The sequence below is a fragment of the Alosa pseudoharengus genome, unplaced genomic scaffold, assembly GCF_046254945.1.
Source record: "Alosa pseudoharengus isolate Yale_2024_CS ecotype anadromous, Long Island Sound unplaced genomic scaffold, YU_APseudo_1.1 YU_APseudo_1.1_scf_5, whole genome shotgun sequence".
Taxonomy (NCBI): domain Eukaryota; kingdom Metazoa; phylum Chordata; class Actinopteri; order Clupeiformes; family Clupeidae; genus Alosa; species Alosa pseudoharengus.
Genome location: NW_027468837.1, coordinates 26,908,488 through 26,928,713, shown reverse-complemented (window position 1 = coordinate 26,928,713; position 20,226 = coordinate 26,908,488). Strand labels below are relative to the sequence as shown.

Sequence of the window (20,226 nt, the reverse complement as noted above, 5' to 3'; positions counted from 1 at the left end):
CCCAGACCTGCTGCTACCTAGGCCAGAGGATCTCAATCGTTTAAGGTCTAATTAAGGCACACTAACGTTCAAACCAAAATACTAAGGCACACCTATTTATTATTGTTACTATGATTACCAGGAATACGACACACATAATTATAGGGTACTAGCATCTCCAGCACCACATTCATTTGTTTCTATACATTCAGTTTTTTGTTGCTAGAACACGAAGGTGGAAAAGTTTCTAAATCAGGCAAATGCAATCCTAAAAACCGTGTGTATAGGTGGATGACTAAATATATAAGTACTCTACACTGCCTCTGGTTACAGTTTGATAAGTAACGTTATTACGTGTCCTGAACTTTTTCACATGGCACTCTCTAACGTTAACCTTGTCGGCAAATGATTCAGCGCCTACCCCATCAGTTCTCGTTAACATAGCCTTTACTATTCTCATAAGACATTGTCTGACAGGGTAAGGTCACTGAAGTTATCGTTAGCAACTCTCTCTTTGGATCAAAGTTAACAGACCCACTGCCTAGCAGGGCCATTAATCGCGCAGGTAAGCTAGCCAGCTAACAAGCATGACCTAACGTTACGGGGGAGCTGCCTGGTGATCTTACGTCAACATTAGCTAATGTGGCGAGATGTCGGTTGTACAACAGTGTTACATTGGGTCTTGTATATCAAACATTAACTGCCATACATACACAAATCTGGCCACCAAGCTTTGACCGTGGAAAGGCAGGTTAGCGGTACTTATTGCTAGAAGCTAGCTAGTCAGTCAGTGATACATATTGCAAGGATCAATGTGGAAAAGAAAGCGTGATCACAGTAAACATAGTGAAACAAGACACTTACCTGAGCGTCACTTATGCGCATATATAGCTGTTAGTTTGGGGCAACTGTTGTAGTTAGGCATACTCGAGAAAAATGTCCATGACACAAGCTAGGGAACGTTAGCTAGTAAAGTGCCGAAGACATGACACATTTTCCATTAAAACCACGCCTCCATTTGATGTCAAAGTTAAGGACCCGGAAGTCTTGACTTTAATTCAGGCTCGCATGATTATTTTACTGTAGGCTACAGAATTAGTCAACCCCATGTGCATGTAATATTTGATTAAATGTACATATAGAAATTAATGCTTATCAAAAATAATATCAATCTTTCGAATTACATTTTACAAACTAATCGCAAACGAATACAGTCGGCATCTAGTGATAATCGTGGTTACCGCCATGGGTTTTCAACTAAAAAGGATTCGTTGACCTCTAGTGGTTTGTGATTGCAATTGCAGGGGATCCATTCATAGACGGTAAAAGAAGGATCACACGTTTGAAGGTGGATTCTGCACATGAAGATAAAATAAAAGGTCAGACGATTGTGTTTAGAGACATGGTATTGAAAACATGCTTACACAAGATGTATCAGTTCAGTTGTAATATTAACTTATCGAGAGTGTCCCCCCTTGAAGAAGGGAGAATAAATGCACATGCATGATGGGCTATTTATGACAGATGACAGCTCTATTTTATTAAAAATTGCTCATAGATCTTACATAAATATTATATTCTGATGACAAGTGTTATTATACACAGCAAAGAAACACGAACAAGAACAGGTCAGGTGTATTACAAAACACTGCAAATATGTGCTTTTTAATGTATTCTCCTGTTAAAAGCATGTGAGTCCCTATTCAAGTCCACTGTTCACTGTTTTGTATTATAATGACTTTTAAAAAATGAAGCCAAACATTATTGAAATAGAATATTCTACACCAAATATTTAATTTTGGTCATAGCTACCTTGTGCATACATTTCATACACTTCAATTACTATATATTAGTTAGCTAACTCTGGTAGTGTTGAAGCTGTTTCCAGCCATTTGCAATATGAGACTCCTGAAATTACTTCCACACTATTTACTATATTCTGTTATTTGGCTCAGTCACCATTCTGTCCTCAGTACAATTATCACCTATGTCTTCCTGTGCATCATCAGTGGCAAGGCTCCTTTATGATTCAGTTAAATCCTCTGGTTGGCCCCTCTCCCCTTCTGAATGACAAAGAGACTCTCTCGCATCAGTATGGTCACCCAGTTCTTCATAATCAGTGGTATGAATTTGGGTGCACTCCATGTTGCCCTCATTTCCGTTGGACAAAATGGTTGCCTGTGGCTCTATTTCATCATTTCTCCAGTCTCCAGTGATGTCTGTGGGTGAAGCTTCAGTGACACCTTTAGCCTCATCTTCTTCACTCTTACTCTCAGTCTGGTCTTGATGGGTTATCAAATCCTCCACTCTTTGTTCCTCTGCCTCTGTCTCCGACAGTTTGTCCTCTCCCTCTCCCATGATGACTGTGTCTCTAGAGGCGTGGCTATCAGAGCTGCTGACAGATAATGTATCTTCTTCTGTAGACCTTTTGCTGTCTTTCTCACTCTGTGCCACCAAACTAAACGATCCCACATCGTCCTGTCTAACTGTCCAAGCGTCATGCTCTAACAGCGAGTCTTCATCCAGGCCTAAAGCTGTGACATCCGAACAAATGCTCTCTGGATTTTCCCATAATTCTACCACTTCCTCCTCTTCATTTTCTGAGTCTGGTGCGGTGTGCTTTCGGATGCGGTGCACGGCATCCCAGAGAGACTTTGGGTACTGCGGCTCCTCTCTGAGAGGAGATGGTTCAGATGGCACAGGGGCAGCCGTTTCAGTGAGGGCCTCTGAGTCCAGAGATCCAGGACGCTTGGGAGGTGGACTTGAGGGAGGGGATGGAGCCACAGCGGGAGATGTGGGAGAATGACAGGGAGGTTGGGAAGGGCTTGAGCCAGCTGGAGGAGAAACAGAGAGAGCAGGAGGCGGGCTTGAGGGAGGAGGTGAGATGGAGAGCGGTGGAGTGACAGAGCAGGTGGTGGAGGAGTTTGATGGAGGCGGAGGAGTCAGAAGCAGAGGTGGAGGAGAAAGAGGGGGTGGGGGAGGAAGGGTTGGGTGGGGTAGAGGGGATACAGAGGGTGAGAGGGGCACAGAGGGAGTCGGGGGTGGGGAGGGAAACCTACAGTCAGGACATTCTGTGGGAGAGGCAGGGGTCACCAATGGACCAGTTTCATCAAAGGTTGGGAGCAGGTCTGTTTCTGAAAGACATTCAGGATCTGTAATAGGTGGAGGCGGAGGGGAGCCAGAGGGGGCTTCTGGGACTGATTCAAGCAGGTAATCACAGGGAGTGTTAGATCTGGGTGTTGATGATGAGGAAGAGTTAGAAAGTAATTGTGGCTGACAATCAGAGTTGTTCTGAGCTGAGGTTAGACACATGGTTACAGAGGGTACCAAAGACTCTTCAGTCAACTGATCCTCTAACTCCAGGCTATCTTGAGGAGTGAGGTCAGGGGAGGTTCTGTTTGGAACATCTATTTCTTCAAGGGTGTTGTTTTTTGTATCACTGGAACAATTAATGCCTTCTTCTTCATGCTCATCACTATGAAGTGGTTGATGAATAGTGAAGTCACTGCAGTCATACATTTCGGTTGTAAGTGAAGCCACTATAGTCGCTTCATTTTGCTCCTGAAAGATTGCTTCAGAATCATGTTCATCAGTGTCCAGAGTTGCTGGCAAACCCTCCATGGGGCAGTCAGAACATTCTTCTTGTTTTGTATCAGGTTGCCATGACAGTGCACCTTCCGTTTCTACCTGATTAGAAGATTCCTGACTGCTGGATTCTAAACATGGAATTGCCAGAATTCTGATTGCCCTTTCCTCCAATGATTCTTTTTCTGGACTGATTGGTAGAGATGGTGCTGGTTCTGAATCCAGAGACTGCCTTTTTTCAATCTGATCTGTCAAATCTTTGGGTAAGTTTGTATCGGATGTCTCAAGCTCAGATTGAGTACCCTTACATGCCTCATTTTGGTTTTGAGAATCCCATAGCCCTTTGCTGAGTGTATCATCATCATTAGACGGTGGAGAACTCTCAGCTACATCATTATGCTCTAGAACTGGAAGGCCATGGCTAACAGGCCTGGGGTCTTGGACCAAATTGTCATTTGTAGCAGATTCATGCTCAGCCTCAGATGGACTGCAAGGCATTGAGGAAACATACTTAACATGTTCCTTTTTAGGCGGGAAGATGAACTCTACTCTGACGACAACACAGGTTGCATCAATGACTAAAATGCCATTGCCGTCATCTGAGGTCAAATCATTTTTTACTTCATTTTGCTTTAATTCTTCATTATTTGCTTTGTCATTTGGGTCTAGCTTGCAGGAAGCGCCTATACCATCTTTAGCTGTCTCCTCCTTTTGCTCTGTAGTGCACTTTGATTGGCAAGGTGCCTTTGGTTCTCTCCACAGAGGGAACTTAACTGACGTCTCACTCTGTGGTGGCGTGTCTGCCTGTCGGGTTTGGGGCGATGATGATGATGCCGGGTTGGTGCATTCTTTTGAGGAAGCCTCTGAGCTCCTACTTCTGATTGGTAGGCTATTGAAATTTCTCCTCCCACCTGGAAGTTTTGAGCCACATTTCTGGATGGCCCTAAGCAGTTCCTCTCGATGCGCGGCTGCTTTTTCGTCATCCACCCAGTGCTGGGCCTTTCTCAGTTTTGGTTTCGGGTCGCTGTTTGTCCTGTAAACAGGTGTGTGAGAGGGCACACTGGGCGTAGAGGAGCTGGGTAGATGGTCAGGGGCAGCTATTCCCATGTCAACTTCGTCTGGTAGCTGTGGTGTGATTTGGCTCTCCCCTGACCCCTGTGGGTTCTTGTGTGTCTGAACCCCCTCAGCCACACCAGGGAGGGGTGTGACGGCATACAAGGGCAAAGACTGGGCTTTCAGCGGGTCCTCTGGGGAACTGGACAAGCCTGCTAGGCTACCCATGCGTGACACCAAGCAAAAAATGGTTTCTCCTCCTCGTCTTTTCTTCACCTTGGTTCGGGTGTTCACCAGAATGTCTGGAGGTATCCCAGCTGAGGCCTCTGTGAGCTGAGGCAGTGTTTGGCTCTGTGGCGGAGCATACATCTCAGAGAGTTGGGGGGGTGGTCTACTGGTGCCAGCTGTGCTGTCCCATGATCTTAGCGTAAGTGGATCTTGGTGTCCACTGCTATCATACGCCAGATGGCTCTCAGTTCTTCTTCTCCATTTCGTCTGCTCCATGTCCTCCACGCTGTTCCTCTGCAGTTGGGGTTGCACAGTGTGCTCATGCCTTCTCATGACTGGCAAGGTGCAATAGTTCTGTCTGCCTCTGAACTGTTGTTCCCAAACAGGGTCCGCTATTGCCATGTTTTCTTTAGTCACTTGGGGCCGAATAGGTGGGTGCTGCGGCAGCATTGCCGATGGGCTTCCATTTTGTGAAGGGCCGTATGGAGGCGGCGGAATGTAGCAAGGTGGGTAACTGAATATCCTTTTCTGGAGGTTTTCCTTCACATTCACCCCGGATGTCTTTTGGGGATCTGGGAGTCCCGGAGGAGCCTTGTATGGAGGAGGCTGGTGGGCATCCGGTCTCTCCCAGTGCCTATATTCTCTTGTCTCATAAGGTAATCCTGTCACGCTGGTCATGGGTCTTTGGTATGTTTCACCTCCGTAACTGCTTGCTGGCCACTCCCGGGCCGGTTGGCTTGTCCTTGCACCCTGAGCTGCGCCCCACAGGCCGGCCTCGAGCCGCTTCCTCCTGGGGAGAGAGTGGCAGTAGCGGGCGGCCCAGGCCTCCAACTCCCGGTAACTGCTGCTGCTGAGGCTTCTCTTGGCACCCTCTTTCCGGTAGTGTACGGGTTTTTGGGAATGAGAGAGGGACTCCCATCTCTCTCTCTCCCTCTGCATCGCTCTCTCCCTCTCCCTCTCACGTTCTCTCTCCTGCCTCTCCCTCTGTGCTCTGTACACATCTCTAGACAGCCAATCCCTCTCTAATCTCTCTGGTAAGGTCTGTTCTCCAAGTCCCTGTCGCCGAGCTTGGCTCTCTAGGGTGAAGGGGAACTGGTGAGAAGTTCCTTGCTCTGCCCAGTTGCTGTAGTCCTGCAGCACCCCTCCTGTCCGGGATCCTGGCATTGTCCAGTAGCTGGGTTCACACACACGCTCGGGCTGCTCATATAAGTACTGATGATAATCTGCAGCATGCCTCTTTTCTTGATAGCTATCAGGAGGAAAAAAAGGTATTCATATCTCTGTTGACACTGTAGTTTTATCTGTCTATTGAAAATCAGGTTATATTGTGCTAAGCAGATATCAGACAAATTAGTAAGTTTAAATATAATGCTGAATATAGCATCAATGCATTACTATGCAGTCATAACCCATTTCAACTCTTATTTAAATTATCAGGTAAACAAAAAAAATTGAAATTTCTGAGCTTGACAACTTACGGTTGTGAAAAGTATCGTCCTGGAACAGTTCCAAATTTGCCATGTTGGGTTGCCTGTCCCTGAGTCCCTGTCCAGAATGCCATCTGTTAAGTTTTAAACCCAAAGATCAAACTCTACAACCACCAACTTATTACTGTTGATACTGTTGGCTACATACAACATGTTATAAGTGTATTATACTTACATAAGGCACACAGAAGCACTCACATGTTAAACTCACAATGATATGTATTTCCCATTTTGACTCTCAATTACAATTGTAAACACAGGGAAGTGATCTTAGAAACGTCCCTGTTTTACTCTTTTCTAATAGCAAAGAATCAAGTTTAACACAGTTTTAAATATCCTTAACTGACTTCTATCTTTCACCTGTAAAATCCATCAAAACACAATTTGTTCCATAAAATAATTTAAATTACATCAACACAATGACTATCAGTTCTTATTTATGAAGACATTCTAAAATGTGTAAAGTTTTTACTTTTTTTTTTTCATTTTGCCTTATAATGATATCAACACTAAACAGAAAAATCATACCCACCTCTGAGGTGATTTTGCAGATATAGGGAGCTCTTATCCACCAGAATGTGTGCAACTCTCCAAACTAAGCTGGCAACTTGCTTTAAAAAGTGAGTGTTTGTGATGGCTTCTCCGCCCCTTGTGTTCTTGGCCTCCCTCTCTGGCAGCCTCTCCCCCACATTAATGTCCAAGGCCCCCTAGGGTAGTTTGTTTACATTCAGATTCTCCAAGGAACTCTTTAATTAAGTCTACGAAGTAACTGCCGCCCTTCATGTCGCTATAGGTCTCTTTTGAGTGATAGGACTGCAGAATGTGTGTAAGTGTGTGGATGAGAGAGAGAGAGAGAGAGAGAGAGAGAGAGAGAGAGGGAGAGAGACAGAGAGATGTCACATCTATTGTGTTGACCTGGTGACATGCACTGAATCTGGATACACAGAAGCTCACACAGACGTGTGCACGCACACACACACACACACACACACACACACACACACACACACACACTCACCAGGCAACCCACACCAATGTGACACAGCAGAAAAAAAAGCAGCAAATGCTGTGCTCAGCATATTTTGAAGTCAATTGTTGAAGCAACAAAGCCAATGTGTCTCCAATGAGTTTATTGGGCAAATGACTTAACCAATGGAATTACACAGGAAATAGTTGTGAATAAAAAGGGTATGTACATAGTGCACATGGTAGGTCTGAGAACAAAAATCATTTACACTAAGAATATTTGAGTTCCAATTTACTTGACATTTGTGGGAGCCAACAAATAAGCCATGTTTTAAAGCAGGCCTCGCATTCACATTCAGAAAATATGACACACACAGACACGCTTAACAGAACTTTATGTTAGAATATAACGGGCCAATTTGTCCAATATTTTAGTGTTGTGTTAATATCCCAATGATGAACTCTGAAAAATATCTGAATAGAGGTATATGTATATAGGACCTCTGTCACTCTCATAATTGTGTACTGCTTGCATCAATAATCATATTGGAGGAGAGAGCACACAGTTTGACTGTAGATAGGGATCTGTTGTTTTCTCCTCTGAGCGGTAGTGCATGGGGAGGGGGGGCTGCTCTCGCTTTCTTTGAAACTCCCCAGCGGAACAAACAGGCTTTTCTTTCTGAACAGAAATTCAGTGCATCAGCACAGAGCAGGAGGATAAAAAAACGATGAAAGGATGCACTCGTTTAGCAACCAGGGTGCCACTGATAGCAAAATCTGTCTGTGTGGACAAAAAAAATATTTGCCTTTGGACGGAACCACTGGCTGTACTGTTTATTCATGTCTCATTGCACTTTCAGTCAATTAAAAACATACCATTTGAAGTTGAAAGATATTTTGTTTATTATAAAATCCTGAAGCACCATATACTCTATAAACTCTAATTTCAACAATAATTCACTGAAAATGTTAAACACAAATGTAAAAACAAAGAAAAGGGCAAAAATGTGTAGGAATTAAACATAAATGTCATTGTCAATGCTTAAAAAGTAAACTTGTCACTGAATGATTCAACATGAAAATGATGGACTCAATGGATTCGCTTCAGTTGTATGTATGTCTGTATGAAGCACTACAATAAAAAAAAATCCAATTTACCACTATATGCGCTGTTATTCCAAAGTGTAAAAAAATTGTAACTTTGGTTAAGGTATTAGAAATGTGTACGTTCAGTTGTGGTTCATCATTGAAACCTTAGATAGGAAACATGGAGGAATCTTTTTGAACACTGATGCAAGCAGTCATACATCTCTCAGTGTGGCCCGGTAAATATTTATGTTCTGCTCTTGGTCACGTTGCACCAACTCAACTTGGAATTTCTGAGGCAGGTCATTGTCATAAAAACAGGGAGTTCCATGCTCCTTACGCATCTTGGATGACAGGTACACCACCGCTCCATCCTCGCACAGGTAAGTGAGAGTCTCTAAGAGAAGTGGGTAAGTGTCAGACAGGTAGACGATGTCTGCACCTAGCACCAGGTCCCAGTCTGAGGGGAAGTTCTTCTGATCCTGACCCCAGGACAGAGGGATCACAGTGGGCTCGACAGAGGGCCAGCCCCCTGAAGGTGTGTTGGCAGAGACATTGCTCTGGAGTTGTGGGACAGCAAGTGGCAAATCTGTGATTGTTACATCAGCTCCTGTGGAGGAAAAAGAGAGACCTATTATAGAAACATAATTTACAACTTTTGACCATATTTCCAAACGCTTGCCATTGTAGACAAATATCTGGCAGGTAGGCTACATACAGCATTCATGTAGGATGTATATGAAAGTCTTGTGTCAGAAAAATCAGAGACTGATCAGAAAGAGGAGTATACTAAATCCAAACAATTATATATTATCAACCTGATTTTAATACAGCTAAAGCACATATTCACAAAATGAAATGTTCTAGTTCCAAACCTTCCTTTATAGCATTTGAACAAGAATCCAGGCAATACATTCTTATTCTCTAAGAACTCCAAAGCTCTCAAAACCCTTGATCTATGTGTATTATTCAACATATTTCTTTCCTAACTATGATTTATAAGTGATAGGCTACCACACAGTAGTGTAGTTATGTCCCCTACTGGATGAACGTGATAATACAGTTCAAAGATCAGATCAGTATGAGGAACTCGAGGGATGATTTACCTAACCGTGCTGCCAAGATTCCCACAATTCCAGTTCCAGCACCTAACTCGATTATCTTCTTTCCCTTCAAAGGAAAGCGCTTCTCTTCAAAGAAGCGACATAAATGGAGAGCCTAAAACAAAAACATTAGATAACTTGACAACTCAGAACAGAATTCTTCAGAACTTAACAGAAACATGTAATATTATATAGCCTACTTACAGCATCCCACACTGGAGCAGCCACCCCCAAGTTGGCGCTAAAAGCCTGATTGATTTTGAACTCCTCGCCACAAAATGTATAGACACAATCCGCTGAAAATGTTTCATCGAATAAATCGTCATCAACAGGGAAGATGTTTTCTTGATCTTCGTTCATAGCAGTATGCTATAGGCTTTTGAGTGGCGAAAGCGGTCGGCAAACTGTTATGGGGTCTGACATGAACGTGCAAAGCCTTTCAATGAAAGTGTTTATATATCGATATGTGAAATGAACTGTAGGTAACGAATAAGCCGAATGTTTACTAAATGTACACGTGTAGCACCATTTGCTTAGCCGACTGGGTTGACGTCACATTCATGCGACAAGTTTAACAGCTGACCAGTGTGCTTGCTTCTTTTAGTAAGTGTTAGTGCATTTTTCATTAAATGTTTCAATTCACACACCAAGTGGCATAACGGCAGCTTTTAATTTAGCAGCAGTTCAGTGAACTTGTGGCAGTGACGGATCTCTCACAGAGAGATATTTTGGATACATTAAATTAGTATGATTCAATAGGCTATCTGAATTTGACATAGGCCTAGATATTTTTTCAGGTCTAGGCCTATATATTTTGATATAGTTGTTGTTATGAAATAGTTTTTTTCATGTCCATTTCAGGACATCAAGTCGTTGTGATTTGTAGCCCAGGATCCTGTCCTGATCCTCTGCCTTGACTGCAGTGCTTTCTATATTTAGGCCACAAGATGGAGCAAGAAACACTGATCAGATAGCGGATCAGATTTCAACAAAGTAGCCTATGTGAAAGAGTCCACAACGATATTTGTTAAGGTTCACACTATCAAGAATATGCATTAATAGAGTGAATGTATATCATATGATGTGCTGAAGTAGAATTGCGATCTAAATTAATTGTACATTAGATTACCACATAGCCTACATATGGACACATGCAGGCTTATGATAATACTTGGAGACATGAAAAAAATATTTAATCAGCTAAAGATCATTATGGGTAGAAAAACAGGTAATCATTCCACAACAGATACCTTTTACCTCTCTTAAATCTTAAATATACGCATGCACGTTCAAGCATGCATGCACACACGCACACATACATTTACAATATATCCACAAGTCACATGCACACACACACATACGCGTTAGTGTATGATTTTGGAGGGGAGAGGAGAGGAAGGGGGAGGAGGGGTTGAATGAATGTGTGATGCAAATAGTTGGCTGGAAATCCTCTTGGCCAGAAACTCTGGACGGCCTCATGATTCAGCAGACTGCTCCCAACGAGAACCACACTACTCAGCAGTGGTGTTCTGCGAAATTCTGCTGGAGCGCATGTCTAAATATTAGTTCATCTGTTTGAACGACAGGCAGGAGCAGACCAACCAGAAATTGGGTTACACTATCTGGGAAAAGGGAGAGGGTGCACAGAACAGATATTCATTTTCTCAGAAAAGAAAACCAGCAAGTCCAGAGTGATTGTTCTTTTTTTATCATTAGTACAAAAGATAATAAATATATAACTTTACCAATGTATAACACACTGTATTGTGGGGACACATACTGTATGATACATTACAAACAATGTGAGTTATGCAGTGTTTTAATCTGTGTGGCATATACTGTAGGGCACTATTACTGTAATAACGGTTCTCAAGGAGGGATATAATGTAAATGAGGGATATAATGCCTATGTGGTCACAGTGTAATGCAAAAATGTTTGGTCTACATTTAATACAAACATTTCAAGTTTGATATTGTTAGAGCAATCTAGGGAATCTACAAGTTCACACAATGAAGGAAGACATTGTATTAGTGGTCCATTTCTGTAGGGTTGAAAACTGTGTGTGATATTTCTGAATTTCTGCACAATTGCCCTGATGTTTCAGATAGTAGCACCATAATATATCATTGAATGGCCTGCAGTCTATTTTAGCACCAGTTTATAAGCAATATAGCAGTAGCACCAACGTAGTGAATGTCGCTCAATTCACTGTCCTGAATGTATCTGAATCAGAATGTTTCTTGATATCTACAGTGAACAATGTCAATGTTCTATGACTCACTGTCTGTCTATGTGAGTAGCCTACTACACATGTAAAGACACCAGAAAATCAACCAGTAGATGCACGCTGTTACAGATGTTCATAATTTTAAAAAAAAGCACCATTAGAATTTTACCTACGGCCCTACATTTTATAGACAGACTTGACTCTTGACTTTTGAGTTTTAAAGTTAAAGAAGCACAGCTACAGAAGTTCAGAAGTTAGGATTTCAGGTGACTTTTGGATATTCTTTTTTTTTAAGTATTACATTCGGGTCATTTTGGATATTCTTTTTTTTTCCAAGTATTACATTCTGGTCTTCAAGTTGTTGGGCAGTCAAGTTTTTCCTGTCACCAGAAAACTATAGTTTTTTAAATGGAGATTAAGCAAAGTACTGTGAAGACACTGCCATGTTGTATCATCTACAATGATACATGTCCGTTTCTTTACATGCATCATGTCATCACAGCACTTTTTGTTCATCACTTTCCTTCACATAGACATTTTGGCGCAGTGCTCCACTGTAGAGCAGCTCCCCTGAGAATAGCAAGGATGGCCCCACTGGCCTCTTCCCTCTACCAATTTAGATTTTGACCAACCAGCCACTACCTTAACCACACTCAGCTGTAGCTGTGATGACATCAGCCTATACCAACACACCAACAGTAAGTAACTTCCACAAGAGAGGGAAAACAGGAAGTGGGGAGCCATGCATGCTGTAATGTCTCTACTATGTCCGTTGGCTCCTCGGCCTGAAGAAGCAGCTCTGTGCTGGGTATCTCTCAGTGTCACAGCACATTCTGGAACTGGAAATCTTATGCTATGGGCACCCCCCAAACCCCCTGCTCATGTTGCTATGGTAACAGGTCTACCAGGGCTCATCTCCCCTGCAGACCTTGGCACCAGGCAACCTAAGGCATGGTGGTCCCCTTTGGCCCTGGGGTTTGTGCAAGGATGCAGTGTTCTCTTTTCTGGGCAGTTCCAGGAGTGCAGAGCGGGCCTCATCGCTCCACGAACTGCAGGTTGATCTCGCTTTCCGGTACCAGCAGTGTTCGGGTCATGGGTCGGACAGCACCGCCTTCTGGGTCAGGCTTCACATCAAAATGGGTTACAATCTGAAAGCAAAAACACATGATGGACGTGTTAATATAGGGATAACCACTCCAGTAGTAACACTGGGCTTTAAAAATAAGGAGCGGGAGCACATGCATACACACACACACACACACACACACCTACCCGTGCAATAGCCAGATACAACTCAAGCTCCGCGATGCGGCGGCCAATGCAGCTGCGCTTGCCCACCCCAAAGGGCACAGAGGCATACGGATGGTGCCCCTCATCTCTGGTCAGCCAGCGCTGAGGCACGAAGGAGTCTGGATCTGGGAACTGAGCAGGGTCCCGCGACGTGGCAAAGTGGCAAAGGGTGATCAAGGTCTGGTGAGGGGAAACACAGGCCATACGTTCCATTATACTGCACTGACACTGGAAGGGTTGGCTTCACGATGTCTGATTAGCCAATGAGGTTGTACCAACCCAATGTGGGACATTACACAAACTAACTTTCTAGGAATGTAAATGCAATGAGTTGATACAGACTAAAATAACACCTGCAAAGCTCTCTGTGTGCACTATTTATTGTCATTCCAATCTGTGCCAAGTCTGCACTTTTCTAAATCTACACCTATTTCTGTCCAATCGTCTATGAGACAACTATGAGCATCAGTTAAAGTATATTATTTTACACTATGAACCTTACAATTCAGTCAGTGCTCAATGTTGGTAAATGACAAAAGATAAGTAGATCTTACATTTTTGGGGATGAGGTAGCCTCCAACTTTAATGTCACGGCCAGTAATAACTCTTGCATTAGCTGGAATGACAGGATAGAGCCTAAAAACAAAAACAAACAATGTAGTATCAAAGGGAAGAACACATATGGAAATATGGAGTGCTGACACTTTAGATCCTTACTTTATGAAGTTACCTAACCTAATATTTTATAATCTGATAAATCAGTCACGCTGACAGGAATTCCATGAATATGGAATGAAGAAAATGAATAGAAAATATTTTGAATGTTCACTCGTAAAGGGAATAGGATTTTGCTCCAGAATTCTTTGCCTCAGAACTCCTGCTTGTCCTTATGGCTTCATGATAGCACCTAATCGTCTAATGTTTCAAAACTGCCAGATGTGAATGAATACAAAATGTGTAGTGTGTATTACCCTGTCGTATATAGTATATAAAAACAGAGACATGAATTCAAATGAGTGTTGCACACCTCAGCACCTCCTTCACCACTGCTTTCATCAAAGGCATGCGGGCCACGTCTGCCGCTCCAGGGACGACTTTGTCGCCCAGCACGGACTGGACCTCCACCCTCAGGGACTCCTGCACGTCGGGGTGGCGGGACAGCTCGTAAAGGGACCAGGACAAAGTGCTGGAGATCTGAGACAAAGGAGACAAGAGGTGGCACGATCAGACAAGAAAGATCATCTGGTTTTAGAACAGCATGACCATCTCATCAACACTATGTCACTAATACAACTGGATTCTGATTCAAACCTTCAAACCCTCTAAAATTTCCTCCGGGATGAATAGTATCTATCTATCTATCTATCTATCTATCTATCTTTGACTGTAACTATAGAACTTACAGTACGTGTTTGCATGAGAGTAAATGTTTGGAATACTTTGCCATTTGCTATCTCTGGACTGACATAGTGTGTTACTATACTCTGTTACGCCGTATCATGTGACAAAACAATACATGAAAGTGACCTTCAGACAATGTGCTTTTAAAGGGCTATCTTGTGAGGATGAATACGAAGAGGCCTTACCGTGTCCACTCCAGCCAGCAGCAGCTCAGTCACATTGCTGTAAACAGACTTCATTGGCATGCCGGCTCGTGACAGGAAGTAGGTGAGGTACCGCCCCTCGATCTCCTCTCCCCGTGCCACCTTCTCAGCCTCCTTCTCCAGCCGCTGGTCAATGTGCCCTTTGGCTGCGATTGGATCAAAGAAAAGAATTTCTGTTATTCAAACATTAACGGTCACCACTAGGATTACAACATACGGACTAATCAGACCTCTGCTAAGCTACATGCAATCTGAGAAATCACATTTTTGAAATAGCTGATGAAGCTGTTGCTTGAGCATAGGCGACCTGGCATAACAAAGGTGTAAGTATTGGCAATTAAATCTGTTTATGATGTTCTAGCCAGGGCTCACCAAATTTAAACATATAGTCCCAGCACTGGCAGAAGGTGTCCCACGGTTTGGGGAAAAGCTGGTGCATCCATCTAGGCATCGCCATGGTGAGCAGGGTCATAACAAACATGTTGTTGATGGACTGGATGAAGCGTTCTGTCTCCATGGGGACAACAGCCTCCAAGCAGCCTAACCTGGAGTTAAATAGCACAGAGGAAATACCTGGAGAGAGGAAAAGAGAGACAGCGAGAGGAGGAGAAAGACAAGGAGAGAGAGAGAGGATGGGAGAGAGAGAGGTGTCACAAAGTGTTTGTACATTTGTTGAATACATCATGTGCTGTTCTCTTTGTGGCCTTGTATTGCTCTTTGATTGCCTCTATCTTCTAATGATCTTTTAAAACTTTTTTATCATCTAATGATATTTTAATAAATGTTAATATCTAATAGTACAGACAATAGCTTTACTGAATGACTTGGAGACTACTGGATGTAGAAGCAGACCCACGGTGATCACAAGACAGACATTGACCTCTCTTACCCTCGAGACCGAAGCGGTAGAATTCGGCTGAAATGTCACTGATGATGCCTCGTGGGTTCTGTTGGCGGCGTGTGTGCAGTTTGTTGACAAGTTCAGTGACGACGCCATTCAAGGTGCCATCATAGGTCTCCACAGCTTTAGGCCGGAGCATGTGCTTCCCTAGGAGGCTGCGCACGGATTGCCACTCTTCCCCCTCCCTACACGGAGAGAGAGAGAAAAAAAGAGAGTGTGTCATTAAGTGACAGCTATGAATTACTATGAATAACCTAAATGAAACATTTGAAGTCAAGCACTACAGTTAAACAATGGAACAATGACAATTGGACTTTGGGTGTGCAATTTGTTTTACGTCACAGTGATGATGATGAAGGTCATGAAGATTTGAAGCATGATTAATTTTATTAGCACCCCATCCTACAAAAACAGTTTTGTTATACCTATTATGCACTTTTTATGTAAACAGCATAACAATTATTTAAAACCTGTTTCCTGACATACTGCATGCATGCTGTTTCTGTTTCTGTATTTGTGGTAAAACAAGTCCTACACCCACAGCTTTCTTCCAGCGAAATGTCAACATTCCTTATTCATTCATGTTTTACGTCTTTGCTGTTGTTTTTGTTCTGCTTTTTTAAATTCAATTGTTGTAGTCTGTCTGTCAATTGTAAGGGAGCAAAATTGGTCTGTCTGTCTCCCAGCTGTTCCCACTGACTGCTCACGTACTGCAATGTAGCATCTGCGCTCAATTAACTTTCAACTTACTAGAATAGATGAAGTTAATGGGCATAAATGAATAATGGGCATGATGTGCGAGCTGGAGTGTCTCTTGTTCCCTGACTTCCTTGATTGAGTGTCTGATGCTGCCGTGCTCATCTGTCTTGTCTGATAACGCTCATTGTCTGGTTGCAGCTGGCACGTCACTCTCTGACGTCAAAAACCCTGTGACGTGCCTGGTATGAGTCATGCATACAGGCAAACACATGCACAGGCTCACACACACACATACACACATGCATACACACATTACCCCCCCCACCCGTCTGCAACACCACAGGATACATTCATGAAGATAAGCTTAGCAGTAGTGAAAAAAAAAAACTGGCAAGAGACTGGATATAAAAAAAGGGTAGCATTCATATGCTTGGAGGCCATTTTCCATGTTCTGCATTTCTGTGCGCATGACACACACACACACACACTCACACACACACACACGCCTGTCACACACATACAGTGACACACGTAAGGTCAGGTCTGTTTGTGTGTCAGTCAATATGTTTGTGTGTTGTTTAAGTGTGTGTGTGTGTGTGTGTGTGTGTGTGTGTGTGTGTGTGTGTACAATGGCACATGATATGGCTTATCCCTTCCTGCTCCCATAAGTAACCATCAGTGTGTATTCCCAAAAACTTGGAGAGTAAAGCATGACTACATGCACTGATAGTATTCTGGAGAGTTACAAATTACACATCACACTCATATACAGTGTGTAGGAGAGGGAGCATGCAGAGACTGCCAGAGGCAATAAACATAGGAAGTTTACAGGAAATGACCCAATAACCCTTTACCAATGCATGTGATGCAGACATACAAATACAGAGAAATATGCTACTTTTCTCTCTCTCTCTCTGTCTTCCTGTCTTGTTTGATGGACAATGTTGAGTTGAGAGGTCAAAGCTCTTTTGGGAGCAAATTCTATCTCTCTATTTCCGAGAGGGTGTGTCATCAAATATCTGGTTACCAAAGGCCAATACTACGTGTCCTGTCAGAGTGTGTGTGTATGAGTGTGTGTATGTGTGTGTGTGTGTGTGAGAGAGAGAGGGAGAGAGACAGAGAGAGAGAGAGAAAGAATGTGTGTGTGTGTGTGTGTGTGTGTGTGTGTGAGAGAGAGAGAGAGGGAGAGAGAGAGAGAGAGAGAGAGAGAGAGAGAAAGAATGTGTGTGAGTGAGTGTGTGTAGGCTGTACTCACGCAGTCAGGAGCCCATAGCCGTGGCCCCGGAGGTTCCGGTAATCCTTCCAGGATGAAAGGTCCGATCTCATGGGGTGCTGGCCCTCCTGCCTCAGAACCTGCTCAATCAGCTCCGGTTCCGCCACATGCACTGTCAGGATCGGACCAAAGCTCGCCTTCCACATCGGACCATAGCGCTTGCGTCCATCAAGCTGGTGATGCAAGGTCAAAGGGTCACGTCAGGCAAAAAGGACAATGCAGTAATGCACCAAGTCAAGCATGCAGGAGGACCCTGCATCAATAAGTGTGATGTGGTGAACAGTGGATAGAAGTGGCAGCACTGTGTCAACACTCAGAGAGAGTCACACTGAATCTAGGCTAACTCACGTCAGTCTTTCCAGTGGTTATGGGTCTGACTCATAATCATGGATAATCGTGCAATCATACACACAGCAAAACTCAGCCACCAGGCAAGCCGGGGCCATGTGACGTAATACTGAGATAACATGCTAAGCCAAGTGTTGGTATTGCAATGAGCTGCAAAGTATGGATTGCAAGGCATTACATTCTCCCAAAACTCCCAAAACCATCATATGCACACACACATGCACACACACACACTGATGCACACAGAGTAAAAAACACTACCATCATGTTAAATTGATCTAATTGGGATTATCTCGCCACTGTTGTTATATGACGTTAAATATGATTAATGTTTAACTTTTCCCGAGCCGATGAGTCTCTCAATACCATGCTTTGCTGACAGCATATGCTTGACATGTGTGTGTAAAGTTATCTGACGCCGGTGGGGGATGCATGAAACCTACCTGTAATTCGTGAAGACGAGACAGTCCCCGCTTCCCGAAAAGATCCCATGCGAAGCTGAACAGCGATGGTCCCGGCATCTCTTCTAGCGTTCTCAACTGATGATGATCATTATGCTTGGCGCATCCGACGGAGATGCCCTCAACGCACCGTTCCATCCATTTGAGGAGAGGAGATGCACTCCTACCGGACACTTTGAGAGCTTGTTGCAGCATTACTCTCAAATTCAAAGTCATAGAATGCTTGAGCTGAACTGTATGGGTGGAGGACCAAGCTCATCTTCTCCAGCGGCACAAGCACCGTTTTTATACAGCAAGCCTCAAGCTGAGTTTGGACCCACCGAAAAGATGTTGCGTAGCGTGTCCACCCAATCATAGCGCGCACGCAAACGAAGCCCGCCCACTGATGGAACTGGGATGATGTGGGCGTGGCCGTTGTGGAGGTGTGTCCAATCAGATTGCAAAACGCAAGGCAAACCCCAAATGGGCGCGCACGTGGAGCAAATGTGAACACTTCTGAATGCGCTTGCGATAGGCAGCACTGCCCGGAACAAGCAGTTTTTGAGAAGTTGAGGCGGTCGTGTTCTTGGTACAGTTTGGCTCACTATGCAGATGCTGATGCCGCAGTGAGCAATGCGCAAATCATGATCTTTTTCAGATTGGCCCTTGGTGATATTAATTTGCTGGAAACATGGATAGAAGCATGTTCCCACCGAGTGGCTTTGACTTTGAGCGACATTTCGTAAGCTTCTATAGAATCAGTAAATCGATGCACTATGTGGAACTTGGCTTATCTTTCAGACTCGACAAAATGTTGATTATCCAACATTGGCAGGCGTGCATAGTATCATGAGTTTGTAGAGAAAACAACTTGAGAAAAAGGATTTTGTTGAATGACTTGTCAGTTATGTTGAAAGGAGTTGGCAATTGTGGTGCGCACGTTTACTCGATGTATTTGAAGCCATGTGATGTGAAGATTTCAGACAACGTGCCTTCATAGATACCACACACTGCTACGTGTTCTGCAGTAATATAGAACAGTTCTGCTGATTCGTTGCATTGCTCACGCGCGCGCTCGCACACACGCCACATCCTGAACCGATTCCAATAAATTTGGCAGGTGGCCAAAATATCATGTGTGCTAACTGAAGTAATTGCAGCAGTTCGGAGAATTTTGTTTGACTCAAGCTTTCAAGGCGTGTGTGATCGATCGCCAATTCAACATCCTCGCTCGTTTTTTGTGTGCTTATGTTTCATGAAAATGAATGAGTGAGCTGAGAATTTGACCAAAAGGATGCTTTCATAGAAGGGAAGTCAAAAGTTGAAACGAGGACGTAATAGGGTAAACAACATTTTCGTTTTTAGTCTGATTTATTTTTCGTATTATGATATCTGACGTCTTATTATAGTTTCGGTGTCTATGTACCTAATATGTCTATGTACCTAAGATGGGGCCAGAAATGCTGTTAGAAAATGGAGCGCAAAACTACAATTATTTGCATGACTCATTTAAAATAGGAAAATTGGGTTACTTTTAATCAAAGCCCTACCAACTAGACTACTCTCAGCAGAACACACAATACTGTCTAATGACGCAAGTTCTATAGATCATGGTAGGCTACTTCAGAGACCTTCTCCATTCACAATAATAAAAAAAATAATAAAATAATGATTTGTCCGCAGGAGTAATAGTTATACACCCCCATTTCAGCTGGATACTTCCAATAGGCAGATTTGATCAATTTCTTCCAGCAAGTGAATGAAAGTCAGTCTCTATCTATTTTATGCATTGCAGACAAAAGCCAAAGGTAAAGCCTTAAAGAAGACATCCACCTTGTGATCTCATGACATCTATCAAGACACTTCCAATACCAAACATGCTTTGTTCTCTCAGAGCCTCTCATGTCCTTTATTTAAAGTATGTCATATCTGGAAGCCAGTAGCCTACACAAGGAA

The 20,226-nt window shown here is 43.4% G+C and overlaps 2 protein-coding genes across 2 annotated transcripts; both read right to left on the bottom strand.

The window, feature by feature from the left end:
• Nucleotides 1–8,223: 8,223 nt before the first annotated feature.
• On the bottom strand, nt 8,224–10,015 carry LOC143104042 (EEF1A lysine methyltransferase 3-like). The gene is made up of 3 exons (XM_076267954.1): nt 9,692–10,015; nt 9,491–9,602; nt 8,224–8,994 (listed from the first exon to the last, which is right to left on the bottom strand). Exons 1-3 carry the CDS (start codon nt 9,845–9,847, stop codon nt 8,600–8,602), a joined length of 663 nt encoding a protein of 220 aa, XP_076124069.1. The 5' UTR covers nt 9,848–10,015; the 3' UTR covers nt 8,224–8,599.
• Nucleotides 10,016–12,686: 2,671 nt separating this feature from the next.
• On the bottom strand, nt 12,687–18,489 carry cyp27b1 (cytochrome P450, family 27, subfamily B, polypeptide 1). The gene is made up of 9 exons (XM_076267793.1): nt 18,274–18,489; nt 17,465–17,655; nt 15,499–15,695; nt 14,982–15,182; nt 14,592–14,755; nt 14,033–14,199; nt 13,560–13,641; nt 12,988–13,185; nt 12,687–12,863 (listed from the first exon to the last, which is right to left on the bottom strand). The coding sequence occupies exons 1-9, from the start codon at nt 18,484–18,486 to the stop codon at nt 12,750–12,752; spliced, it is 1,527 nt and encodes a 508-aa protein (XP_076123908.1). The 5' UTR covers nt 18,487–18,489; the 3' UTR covers nt 12,687–12,749.
• Nucleotides 18,490–20,226: the final 1,737 nt, after the last annotated feature.